The sequence below is a fragment of the Indicator indicator genome, chromosome 7 (genome assembly GCF_027791375.1).
Source record: "Indicator indicator isolate 239-I01 chromosome 7, UM_Iind_1.1, whole genome shotgun sequence".
In the NCBI taxonomy this organism is placed as follows: domain Eukaryota; kingdom Metazoa; phylum Chordata; class Aves; order Piciformes; family Indicatoridae; genus Indicator; species Indicator indicator.
Genome location: NC_072016.1, coordinates 9,675,127 through 9,689,240, shown reverse-complemented (window position 1 = coordinate 9,689,240; position 14,114 = coordinate 9,675,127). Strand labels below are relative to the sequence as shown.

At 40.3% G+C, this 14,114-nt stretch overlaps 1 protein-coding gene across 1 annotated transcript in view; it reads left to right on the top strand.

Moving 5' to 3' along the window:
* Window positions 1-14,114, top strand: part of SORCS3 (sortilin related VPS10 domain containing receptor 3) — a 306,703-nt gene that overhangs the window by 227,459 nt on the left and 65,130 nt on the right. Inside the window, exons 8-11 of the mRNA XM_054382068.1 lie at window positions 8,187-8,276; window positions 10,968-11,147; window positions 13,141-13,287; window positions 13,751-13,853. Of these exons, the coding sequence (XP_054238043.1) occupies window positions 8,187-8,276; window positions 10,968-11,147; window positions 13,141-13,287; window positions 13,751-13,853 (520 nt within the window). The remainder of the gene's footprint in view (window positions 1-8,186; window positions 8,277-10,967; window positions 11,148-13,140; window positions 13,288-13,750; window positions 13,854-14,114) is intronic.

Below are 14,114 nucleotides of genomic sequence, written 5' to 3'. Positions count from 1 at the left end.
ATGAATAAAACACTAGGCCATCGTTCTGAATTTATTGACTGACTTTCTATGTGATTGATCAATAGTTATTTAAGGATGCCCAGCACATGACTAAGATTGGACAAATTACATAAATTGATACATTAAGAGAAAATCCTGTCCTCTGTTGTGTGCTTAAGTTTTCATTCAGTTCTCAGGGTTGCTCTGATGCGGCCAGGAGCCAGTATCGCCATCATCTTTTACAGTCAATTCTTAAAATTCATGTGTCTTGCAGAGCAGGTCATTTATTTGTGGGCAAACCTTGGAATATGTCTGAATTTTGTGTGCTGTACCAAGAAGGAGCTAATTTGATGAGCAGCTTTCTCATTAAGGTCAATCTCAGTTGTATTCAATCCCATAACTGTGCAGTAGTGGAGCCCATACTTTCTCTACAGCTGTAATGTGCCATTCCCTACAGTTGTCCCACACCTTCTCTTATTGGTGCCTTTGAGTATTGGCTACTGAGAGGGTATCACTTTCCAAATTTAAGCAACAACCTGCAACTGCCTGTAAGACTACCTGAACTGCTGCAATACTCTCGTGTGTAGAGCTTACATTATAAATCCCAGTGGTCAGGGATTGTCTTTTGTTTTATGTATGAATCTAGCATAATGGTATTTTGGAGAATTCCTATGGTGAAAATAAATCCTGGTGGAATTCTGGGGAAAGTATTTTTCAAGCATGTCTTGTATCAAGTTTTCTAATGGAGTTGCTCAAATTGCTCCAGAGTTCACAAGGCTTTAATGAAAATGGGGATTATTTTTCAGGAAATTCTGTTTTGAGTGGGAAAGTATTGTTTGGAGAAAAGCTTGGTATTTTCTATAAATAAATAAATTGCATCAGTGTTACTTAGTTCTTTGAAGTCTAAAGAAAAGAGCAGAAGTGATCTTTACCAACAGATGAAGACTTTCCTCTGAAAGTACAAGAAAGCATGAGCAAACATCACTTATTGCAGAAAGTGAGGAGAATCTAGGCCAAAAAACTCAGTACAGTGTTGCTTATTTTCAGTGGTCTGAGAACTCCTGAGAGTGTATGAACACAGCAATCACCTTAGCTCCTTGATGGTGTTTTCTGCAGAAAGCAATCTTTTTGTGGACAAGTCTACAGCTGCCCACAGGGAGCTAATTATTGCTGAGCTAAAGTAGTTATTCCCAGTTACCCATAGGTTATGTCTAAACTGTCCCAGGTGCAACAGCTCAGTTGTTCTGCTGGGTGGCTGGAGTCCTGTGACAGATGAGCCTGGCCCCTAGTGGGGACTGATGACATTCTCAATGCACTGGTGGAGATCCATGTAAGGACTGTGCTTTCACAGAGAACCCTAGGCACCAGGACAGGGGCAATAATGATTTGTGGCATAAGCACAGGCAGCAGTACTGCTGTTGCAGTGCTGGTGGCCTCAGCATGTGAGACAGAGTTTACAGGGAGAGGTAGTATTTTTTTTTAATGAGATCAGAATTGATAGAGTTAGAAAGGGGGCAGATAAGCTTTGGCTATACTCATGAGATCCTAAGGAACTTGAGGAAGGATTTGGTTCCTGAAAGTTGTTTCATCTTCTTTTGTTTGTTTGTTTTTTTGTTTTGTTTTGATTTTGACCCAGCTACAGATGCAGATCTCAGAAAGCATGTTTCTTCCCTCTATTAATCTTGTGTTTTCCTTGTGTAAACCCTTCGGTGTGTAGCTTTCCTCCCAGAGGTCATACCAGTCTAGTTCAGCATCCAGTTAACACTGTCCCCATTCCTCCCTTAAACTTCTGTCTCTGTCAACACTTGGAGACCCTCAGAGTAACTGGCTTTTTTGATTTCAACTGGCTGTAAGTCAGTGCAGAGGTGTCTGGATGAGAGATCAATATCCTGATTGGTTTCTGTGTCTTTTATGTTTCTCTGGAATGGTGCAGATTCTGCTGTGTCACAACAGAGTGCAGCTGAAGCCAATCTGAAATGTAGCTCCGACTTTCAGCACTTTCCACAGTGGTGACAAAGCTGCTGAGCATGGAAGACTCCTCTGAGATTTAGAAACTGATACCTGGTTTGAATTTGGGGGTGATGCCTCTTGTCTCTAGCAGGCCAAAGAAATGTCTTTGGAGATGAATGCTCTCAAATCTGCCTTTGGCTGGTGGTCTTATGTCATAAGGACAAGGAACAACATCTGCAAGCTCTGATTGAGAAGCACTGGCTGTTTGCTTCAGACCCTGCTTCATTTCCACTTTAAATGGGAAGTTTTCTGCACCATTAACCAGACAAGCATGGTGAAAGGCAGTATATTATAACTTTCCAAGGCCTTTAAAGAGTGGGAACATGGATGCCCCTTCCTTTTGCTAGTCCCATGGCACAATTTATCAAGGTGTCTAACTGCTGGCTGATATTCCCCTCCTGCCATCCTCCCATTTCTCCTTTTGGGAAGCCTTCTTGGCATCTTTCTATGCTCTTTCATTTGTGATTCAGTCTCCTGGGAATCCTGGTATCTGAACAGCTCTCTCTTGACTTCAGATTCCTTCAATTCAGGTTGTCCGGGCACATATGATGGTCCCATGTCCCAAAAGCTAAGCTGCACTGGTAGTTGCCCTTTGTTTTTGAGGTTGATGTGATGAAGGAGGAAAAAAGTGTGAGGGGAGCTGGGAAGAGAGAGAGAGAAAGTCTTGGCTCTGGTCTATAATCATCCTGAAAGCAATGGGATCAATGGCATTGCTGTTTAGGAGCAGGGAGTGGTGGTTATTTGCAGCTTGCACTTGCAGCATTGTGGGAGCAGCTGCTCCCATGGTCAGGAATTCCGTGTGGAAAGTCAAAATGCTTTTTGAATAGTCATCGTGTATCTGGCTCTTCTCCACTCTCTCAATCAATTTTGCACTTAGAAGACTTTTACTTAATTCAGAGTTTCACAGCAAGGCCTGCTCACTAGCATGAGGAGCAGACTCAGAATTTCTGCAGATAATGTTGTGTGGTGCAGCTAAGTGGGACTCTTACAACACCCATCTGAATTAATGCCTCTGGCTCAGGGAGGTAAACTCCTCTGCCAAAAAGCTGTTGAACCAATTCAGTCTTCTTTTGCACCAGACAGTCTCCTTAAAACATACACAGATGTCAGTATTCATCCACAATCACTGGTAGTTTCATATAGAACCTATGGATAGTGTTGCCTTTTTGGGTGCCTGGAGTATCATCAGAGTGTGTCCAAAAATTTCAGCTGAAGTTGTTTGTTTTTTGCTGAAAATTCCTTTGGGGCGCTTATTTTGTTTTGGTTGGTTGTTTTCTTAGGGGATTTTTTGTTGTTGCTTTTGTTTTTGTGAGTTGTTTGAGTTTCTTTTTTATTATTTATTTTTCTATTTTTTATGTCTGAATCAAATTCTGGTTTTATCAAAGTGAATATGTTTATGAGAACATTTTTTTCAGACTCAGTAAAAAAAAAAAAGGATCATTTATTACCTTAGACCTGGAGTAGGGGAACATTTCTCTTTATGGTTTTATAGAGGAAAATAAAAGGTTCCTAATTCTATAAGCTAAATATGTCTAAGCTTAGCTGAGAGAAGTTTATTACTTTTATTACTATTGCTGGTTACAACTGTGGTTGTTTAGGAAAACCTGGAAGTGCTTATGTTTTGTAGGACCTAAGTGCATGTTTCAAGTTTATTGGGTATTTAAGGCTAGGATAAATGAGAATATTTGCTGAAGTCAGTTAGCAGGTGAGTAGACTTCAGCCAGCAGCCACAGCTGAGATTATGCCACTTGATGCAGATTCTTGACTGCAGTTCTCAAGCTGTCAATTTAATAATTTATAAATAGTCAGTTTCTTCTGGAATAATAAAAGAAAATGTGAAACTTCTCTGCAGTGGAATAACCTAGGAAAGGAGAAATTAAACTTTGATTTCCCAGTCTAGAGCCTTCTTTTTATGTTCGTAGATGCTAAATACACCATGTTCAAATATAAATTTCTTTCCTCTGTTTTTTAACTAGGAGCCAAAGGTCTTAATAGAAATCAATTCATGCAATTTATTTTTAACTTCACCCTGCTTAGCTGCGATTGATTTTTATCTTTGCAATCGATGGTAGATAAAAAGACTTGATGGGACAATGGAGCACTTTCCAACTTGTAGGGTTTGGACTTTGAGTCTTTTATTGAAGAAATCATTAAAAGCTTATTATGAAACTAATAGGATGAAGATGTTTAAATGATGAACATGATTACACCTGTTTTACTGGTGAATAATGCCTGGCTACAGCTGATCTTCTCTTGTTCCTGTTTAAAATGCTGGATGATATTTCAGTGAGGGAAATTAATCCATAGAGATGAAAGAAAATGCACCCAAAGTGCTAGTTAAAAGCTTTTACAGCAAGAGAGGCAGTAAATAGGTAGTGACTTTCCTCTTCACTGCTGGGTGCTTTTCATCCATTTCTAACACTGCTTCATCTTCGCTGTGCCAAATATCAGACCTGGAACTTGAACCTTGATATATGTTGATAAAAAAATTATTAACATTTTCCTTCCTTCATTTGTCCTTATTTATTGCATTTCTAGAATCTTTTGTGCTTGTCATGGCTTTAGTTGGATCTGTTGATGAGTATTCGATACCATGCTGACATCATGCTAGCTTTAAAATGAAAATGCTGGCCCGAGCTGAGAATCATGGGGCTTGAAGTTCAGATTTGTTCACAAATCACAGGTCTCAGCATCAGCAAGTCAGGAGGATGAGAATGAAGCGTGGCACACTTTGAGTATCTTTACATTCTGGGACTTTATAATTCATTATGCTTGCCTTCCAAACTCTTTTAGATGACAGATGGATTTTTTTTGGTAAGCTGAATATCTCTCTAAAAAACAAACAAACAAAACGTTGCTTTTAAAGAAGTGTATTCACTCATTACTATGAGAAATGACTTAGTGTGTTTCTAGACATGCCACAGATATTACAGAGATGAATAGGTTCCATGAGAAATTTTCTATAATTCTCTGCAGCCTTGTGAGTGTGTTTGTTGTCCTCTGTATTTGATGTTGTCCATCCAATTGCAGGTCAGGAGGGGAGGGGAGGTGAGCCAGCATACTGAAACTTTCAGGGCTTTTAAAGAGAAAATTCTCATAGGGAAAGACAGAAGAATGATGATGATGATTATGAATGATTATACATATGTAAAGGGTAGATGTCAAGAGGATGGGGTGGTAGGATAAGTGATAGGACAAGGGGCAATGGGCACAAACTAGAGCACAGGAAGTTCCACTTAAACATAAGGAAAAACTTCATTCCTTTGAGGGTGACAGAGCACTGAAACAGGCTGCCCAGAGGCAATGCGGAGTCTCATTCTCTGGAGACTTTAAAAACTCTCCTGGACACCTTCCTGTGAAGCCTGATCTAGGCAAACTTGCTTTAGCAGAAGGGTTGGACTAGGTGAACCCCAAGAGCTCCTCCCAACCCCTACCATTCTGTGATTCTGTTCTTAAATGCCAGCTATTATAAATGAGAACAGACTTTGGTCTGGAAAAAAAATGTGGAAATATTGAATAAAAGTAGTAGATCATGAGTGGAGGGAGGAGGAAAGAACAAAGGTTAGGAAAGACAGATGTGTTTAACGACAAACACATTTGTCCAAAGGAATCATTTCCACTGGCCAGAAGCCCAATTAAACATAAAGTAGAAAGCCAGCAAAACAGATTAACGAACCAGTCATTAGCAAAGGAGGAGGAAAAAGACAAGCCCAGCTAATTCTGTACTGAGCATGACAGATGAGCTCACAGCAAATAATTGGGTGACATTCATCAAATGTGAACTAAAAGGAGGCATTAGAGGGCAACACACCATCATAATCTTTGGGATTTACAGTATCGAAAAGCTTACTCATAGGAAAGGGAAAAGTTCATCAAAATAAATTAAGTTGGGCCTTCCAAAATTCATTCTCTGCCACAGTGCTTGCCAAAACTTTATTGAAGGCTTGATCATTTTTTGGAACTGTTATAGCCAAAAATGTAAATCATGCAAAGATGAGGTCCTGGCAGGGAAAACCTTCATGGAATTCCTGCCAACAGGATGGTGGGTGGCATCATATTATGTGGCTCAGAAAGACCACACACCACAAAGACTTGTATTTCTAAACCTTTCTCAATATACCCTTGTCCAGGTAGAAGACTGAAAGGGAGTTCAGCTAATGCATAGTGAACCTGAACAGTGTTTGAATCCTACCTTTCTGCCTGAACAAACAAACAAAAAGTCCAAACATAAAAACCCTCCAGGAACCAGATTGCAGTGGCATAAGGCCAAAAAAAGCTATGTAAAATCCTTTCAGTGAGGCAGATTTGGAGTAGATCCTGTCTTGGCACAGAGGGAAAATTTGATCCCCTCTTGATATTTCTGCCATTCTATGCTCATGTAATTAACTTGAGGATTGTTGGACTCTTCCCAATTTTAATTAGACATCATCACAGCATTTACAAAGTACACAAACATTCGGGTCTGCATCCTAAAGATGAGTTGAGGAGCATGCCTCAGCCCATCAGAAAAGGAGTCCTTACCAAGTAGTCACTGAACACATTGAGCCCAGCCTGGACTCTGTTATGAATAACAATATAATGCTGAACTCTTGAGTGGCAGAGTTATCATTTGAGAATTTTGATCTTCTACTAGAGGTCAGAAATATCACCAGGAGGGGATATTTAAATATTTCCTGTGCTATTTAGGTAATATGAGCCAGAAGTGTGGGATCCTTTGGGCAATACTTGTACAGCTGATAGATACAATTACTGCAAACATGAATTTTTGCCTTGAGCTGAACTGAGCGTGAGTCAACTACATAGTCTGTTCTCTCCTGTGAAAACTTGATTTTGATGTGGTAGTATTAGATGGGAAAGATACCCTTCAGAAATAACACAGCCCTTTCACCATCCTCTCAGCTGGAGAGCAGGACCCTGAAATGTTACTGTGCCGATCCACAGTGCATTTTACATGAAGTGAGAGTCAAGTGACTCCTCTCCCTGTCTCCTGCCACAGGCTTCTTTTGATACCAAAGGCAAACTGCTATAGATTTTCATGTCCCCTTTACTTTAGTTATATGTCGTTTGTGTAGAATTTGGTGGCTGTGATATGGGTCACTGTTCTGCCACACTGTTCTCTGTGCTACAATGGTAGTAATTTTTTATTTTTTTCCAGATGTAGCTTTGATAACATTACAAATTTAAATGGGAAACAGGCAGAAGGGGAAGACATAGTGTAGAAGCATGTCCTATTTATGAACCTTCATTTGTTTCCAGTTCTTCAAACTATCAATAGAAAAGCCTTATCTTGATTTGATTAGATATCAAATTTCATGACCAGTAATATTTTGTCCTTAGAATGACAGTTTCTCTAGGGAAGAAAGCCACTATCTAGAGGTGATACCATTGCTGAGAGTATAACTGATGCTATAGCAATATCCCATATCAGCTTATTCTGAAATATCACTGTCAGATAAAAGGAAGTACATCTAGAAGGGAATCTAGGATCTTTGTTAGCTTTGTTGGAAGCTTAAGAAGCCAACAGATGACATTCCATATAATAGAGAAGTCCTTTGTGTATTGTTTCATCTTCAAACCTGCAAGACTGCCTAAACAGCAGAGCACAGGAAACTCACCAACATAAGCCTTGCTCTAGCAAGGCCTGAAACGGCGCCAGAAAGAACACCCACAGCAAGAGTGACTAATGACAGGTTTAAAATCCCATATTTTACAAATTATCAGGGCTAGATCTTATCAGTTTGTGTCATTTATGTGTTGCCTTAACCAGTCCATTCAGTCCACAAAACCAGATTTGGATGTCTATCAGTTACCACCCTCCCCCAGTAATCATTCAGAGTCAGTATGATTTCAGAGAAACCATTTTTATAGTGACAAAGAGCATCTAAGAGCTTAGTTCCAGCTTTCCAAGAGCACATTCATTGCATTTACTGTATGCATTAAGTGGTCCTATTGTGGATGACTGCTGTTAGTCACTGTAAAAAGTTGTTGGAAGACAACCCTGGCCCTAATGAACTTGTATTGCAGAAAGACCTGGCTGAAAAGCAACAAAGAGGCATTACCACCTCCTGACAGGAGAGGAACAGAAGCACAGAGATTTTTCCTTTTTTTTTTTTTTTTTTTTTCCCCCTCTCTCTTAAAGGTGTCAGCATAGGGTGTCTTGGAAGGGTCATCATTCACTTTCTTTGATGTTTCCACAGGTGACAGCTGGTGGAAGAGCAAATTACTACGTGTCATACAGACGGGAACCTTTTGCACAGATTAAATTGCCCAAATACTCTCTTCCTAAGGTGAGTGCACCATTTATGAACACAGACATGTAATATCTTCAATAGCCAGTGATGAAGCAGCTCAGTGGTGTTCCTTTCTGGAGACCTCCATTCATTGTGCCACTTGAGTGATCTTCCTTATCATGAATTTGGGATCTTTACATGTCTCTGCCTTAGATCAGTGTGTTTCAGCAAGAACAGTTTCTTTTTTTTTCCCTCTGTAAAAAGCAAATGGAAATGAACAGAAAATAGAGCTCAAACCAACTTTTCCTTGACTGGTCTTTTGTGACCACCCTTCTCCAGTTCTACTCAGATTTCTCTGTAAGCCTGACCATGACACAGTAGGTGCTGAAGAACAGTTAGGATGCTAAGCACTACTGCAGTCTCCATACTGAGAAACACAGGGTAAAGCAGCTCCACTGTCTCCTTCCTATCACTGGACATGGCCAGGAAGTTGTGGAATGAAGGTGGCTCCCTAATAGTTGTGTCTTATCAATTGTTTGAACACACATCACTGTGTGGTGACTGAGATGGCCAAGGATTAGCACTGACTGGAAAAGCTGGGAGAGACGGAATTTAGTATTTCTCATACAACTGTTCCCAGTTCCTTCTTAGGCCTTAGCTTTCTACCAGACCAAATAGCTCAAAACTCAGCAGGGAGAATATGGAATTACACTCCAATTCTGTAGTGTAGTCATTGCTTGGGATCGTGTTAGAATGGAGAGGCTAACCCTTGAGGTGCTTTGTTTGGATACAATTTTCTGGGTCACCTAATGGGCAGCTGAGACCAGTGATGCTCTTTGGAGCCTCAAATATCTGTTGAGGTTCCTGTCATAGAGGACCAATAAACAACAGTGGTGACCTTCCCCTTTCTTTCACAAGTGAAAACTTTGTTGTGACAGCTAGTGTGTAAGATAGGTAGATTTGCCTTGCAGGCTGGATCTACCCTACAGATGTGGTTTCTTGTGTTTGTCATTCCATGGTAGTGGTGTGGGATTCTGAATGTCTGACCACACACCAATTTACAAAACCATATTTATACTCCCACCATATGGATTGGCCTTGAAAGCTGCCCCTCATTAACAAAAAACCAAGTGGATAGGGAGAATGAGTGCCCTATGATTATCTTGCTTTATAAACTTATACTGACACAGACTTCTGGCTTATTATAAGATACATGCTCCTGTTTTGGAATTGGTACACAGCGATACTTTTGTCATTTAGAAATCAAAAGTGCTTTTTAGTTAGGTGTCATGGCAAAGTCTTTTAGCCCTGTGAGGGAGGCTTGTTTATGCTGCCCTTAGTCACTTGAACATTTTGCTGTACAGTAATAACTATCCTGTCAACTCTAGATTAATGAACCATGCTAGAGTTGTACATATGTGAGGCTAGCAGTAGGGTAATTCAATATTTCCACTGCAACTAACCAAAGTCATTGGGTGTTTTGCTTTATTTTCCCTCTGCTAGAATAGGTTGGGTATGTACTAATCTTTAATGAATTAGTGCTGTTTTGCAAGACAAACTTCCTGATTTAGTCTTCCTTCATTGAGGGAAAAGGGAAAATCTCCCACTGATTGCACTCACTGGAACAGAATTAGACCTACAAAGGTTTCTTCTCCCCATCCCATGCTGACAGGCTATGTTATATATATTAGAAACAGCCCCATCTAATCAACCCCAGCTTTGCATCTAGATACCTCACACAGAAGATGAAGTTGCCTCCTAGGCAGGATGGGGTTATTGAGCTGATCCAGATATTCTTCATGAAAATCAGGTCACTCTGTCCTTTGGGAGACTTCTAGAATTATGGTTTCTTGGTGCAGAAACAGCACAAAAAATTAATCAAGGCTCCTTGGCACCCTAGGGAAATTTTAAGTAGATATAAATAGATAAATGAAGTCCCACATAGGCACAGTGGTTTTGCTTCTAGCTGAACCCATTCAACAGTGGTGGCAAGGATGAAGTGCAGCGATACTCATCACCACCCTGGAAATCATTTTCATGAACCTGCTTGAAAACAATACTGAGAAAATGCACTGTCAAAGCTCTTTGATATTAAAACTAAATACGGAAACCCTTGCTGGACCCTTCCTATCTTGGTCAGCAGCAGGGATTCAGCATGAGTTATTTGATAGCCTGTATATCGTGTAGCAAGAAATACCAGACAAACTCTCAATAGAAAAAGTATGTCATTAAAAATCACTACCAGCATTAGTTCAAACTGATCCCAGTGCCTCTGTTTTCAAATAAAAGTGAACTCACCTGTTTTTAAAAATTGACTCTTTACCAGTTGGAAGCACAAGACCATTAGTTCAGCACACAGATGGAAACTGTCACTGTTTTTAGCCTGGTGCAACACTGTATTTAGAGACTATGAGGACTTCAGGCTCCAAAGCTGTGAATCTTCCATGAGTGATAAAACTGACTTTCAAATTTATAAATAAAAAATGAAACTGGATGAAATTCCTTGAAGCCACCAAAAATGAAGAAAGCAAAAAGCCTTTGCCCAGCTGATGATCATTTAAAAAATGAAATGCAGGAAAGTCACAATGGTGGTAATTTATTGGCTTGCTCTAACAGAAAATTGTTTAACATACCTATATTTCATGCTCCATCTCCATTCTTTCATAAGTCATTGTAATTACTACATGTCCCAAAGGGCAAAGAAATACAGAGATCTTCAGTAATAGGCCTTTTGTCTTCTTTCAACAGGACATGCATATTATCAGCACAGATGAGAATCAGGTGTTTGCAGCTGTTCAAGAGTGGAACCAGAATGACACATACAACCTGTACATCTCAGACACCCGAGGAGTGTACTTCACCCTGGCCTTGGAAAATGTGAAAAGCAGTCGAGGACTGGAGGGGAATATCATCATTGACCTTTATGAGGTATGTAGTAAAGGTCACCCTACAAAGAACAGCAACTGCTTGCTAGTTCAAGCAAGTGTAAATCTCTTGCCACCCTTCCAGGATCTATGCTTGTTTTGGGATCAGCCCAGAGGCATGTACTGGATTTGCTGCTGACCCAGCTCACGTGGGAAAATATGCAGTGCATTCTGTTATCATTGTGACAACTGGTTACTTTCAACTTAATGACTGGTTTGCTATGTGGCATTTCCAAAGGGGAAAACCATTACCCTTCTCATCTTGATGTGGATGTCTACAGAAGGACTCAAAATACTGTTTTTCCCCTTGGACAGCTAGAGACACCTGCTCACACACAAGGGTGTGGATTTCACCTGTGTGAGCACTGAGCAGTTTATGATTTATAAGCAAAAGCTTACAGATGCCATTTTTCCAGAGGTAACAGCTTGATAACTTCTAGCCTGAATCATCTTACATTCTCATTTTTCTGCCAGGCCTTTCAGCCATAGCCAACAACAGTCAAATTCAGAGCAATTGTTCCAGTTCCTGGTTTCTTAAAGAGCATTCTGGTTTTGGGATGTCATAATTCATTGAATCTTCTGATAATGCCAAGTTTCAGGGCTCAGTGCTTTACCACCAACAAACAAATAATTGGAAATACTAAAAGTAATGGTTATAAGCTGACTTTTACTGTTACACACAGAAATGTTTTTTGCAGTTACTTGTAGAATTTAGGAATATATTTATTTCAGCCAGAATAATGCCCATTTAGAATCATAGAATTGTTAGGGTTGGAAGGGACCTCAGAGATCATTGACCAACTTTTTTTTCCCTTTTTTTTTTTTTTTAAATTAAAAATCCGGGTAATTAAAGGCAATGAGAGAGAGAGAAAAAATAACACAGAATCACAGAACTGACAGGATTGAAAGGGACCTCAAAAATCATCCAGTTCCAACCCCCCTGCCATGGGCAGGGACACCTCACATTAGATCAGGCTGCTCAGAGCCCCATCCATCCTGGCCTTAAAAACTTCCAGGGATGGGGCTTCTAATGCATGGATCAATATGAAGGAAAGGGAGTATCTTTTACTTCTACCTAGTTAAATATATTTGCCTGGTTCTGGGGGAAAAAAAAAAGATACATTTCTATGTTGTGATGAACTAACTGAAATAAAAATGCATTCAGTCCCATTCCTGGGTAAACTCTGTATTCCCCAGCTGTTAGAGATCTTCACAGTCTCAGTAAAACGGTAACATCATTCAGAGGGCTTTAGAGTAGAAGGATTTGCATCCTGGCTGTTGTGAGAAGGCTGCAGATTTGCAGCAAAGTTCCTTCTTCCTGTCACACTTTCACAGCTGTGCAACAGAGACCAGACTCAACATGAAATCTTCCTGAGGACATTTTGACAGGACCATATTCTGCTGGAATGATCTCTGCTGGTAAAAATCAAAACATTTGGAACAACAATTTTGACAGAATTTGAGAATGGAAGGGAAAGTGAAGAAATTAAGTTTGCAAAACATCAGCGTTTCAGCATATTCAGGATTTCCATCTTTCATGTAAGATTCAAAACAAAACCAAAAAAAAAAAAAGAAGACCAACACAAAAAGTCCTACACTGCTTCTGATTTGACCTGTTGCTTTCCATGTTGGGGCAATCTGAGGAGAGAATGGGGCAGACTACATCCTTAAGCTCACAGAGCTCATGTGTGACATGGTGCAGACTGCAACTTCAAACCCATCATCACCACGTACTCAAAGAAATCCAAACCTAGCCTGTTTTCTCAGGATTTGCTCAGTGTGCATTCTTGTCATTTTCTTTCAGAGAGAAAGACTGCATGAGGCCTTTCAGCTGTGCAGGCATCATCAGGTCATACTTGTAATGCCTTTCACAGTTGACATCCTAAGTTGACTGTTGCTTTTTCAGAGACCTTCCACTCCTGAGGGTGCTCACATGGACTTTACTTTTGGCTGGTTCTTCCGGTGTATTTTTTTTCATCTCTCTCCATTTTTCCTAGGTAGCAGGGATCAAAGGCATATTCCTGGCTAACAGGAAGGTAGATGACCAAATCAAGACTTTCATTACCTACAACAAGGGCAGAGACTGGCGTCTACTGCAGGCGCCAGACACCAATCTGAGAGGGGATCCTGTAGTTTGCCAGCTGGTGAGTGGCAGACCTTTTCCACAGCACAACTGAATCCTTCAGAACTGCTTATTTTAGTCACTGGTTTAACAATACTACCCATGTGCTTTCTTTCCTCTTAACCTGCTGTTAATGAAATTAAGTAGATTTCTTTCTCTGTGGCTTCATAAACTTTAAGGGAAAATTCTGACCATCTTTCTTGGATGTTTTAGTGGAACTTAAGTCAGAATAAGAATGTTTCTGGGAATAAAAGTCCTCTAGATCAGATTGTTGGTAAAAACAAGTGCAGACTTGCTTGCTGGTAATGCAGCATTTCTTTTTCTCCTCCTCTCAGCCACTTTTGTGCTTCTTATTCAGAAAATGATCATAGTCTGCTATTTGTAACAATATTAAGAGCAGAGGGGTCTTTTTCAGGAGCATGTGTGCCAGTTGTCAACTTGGTGCATATTAAAGCCTCTGCCTTTTGCTTGTTTCCTGTTAACAGCCATTTTGCTCACTGCACTTACATCTGCAACTCTCAGAGAATCCTTATACTTCAGGAAGCATTTCCAGCAAAGAGACAGCTCCTGGTCTGCTGGTGGCAACAGGTAAGGGCACAAGTGCTTCTCAGCACTCACCCATGCCTCACTCACTGAGAGCCTGAGAGTATACAAGATGTTTCCTGTTGGTGTAAAAGCTTTCAGCTCTGTTTCAGCATGTCCTGAGCTAATTCACATCAACTCAAATTTCCTTTGGGCTAGGAGAAGGCATGCAGTCCCTAACTTCAAAAAAGGTAGTGCCTGTCAGCTATTTGTTGCTCTACAGGTGTGCAAGGGTGTGCATTACTACATTACATTACCAATCAGCGT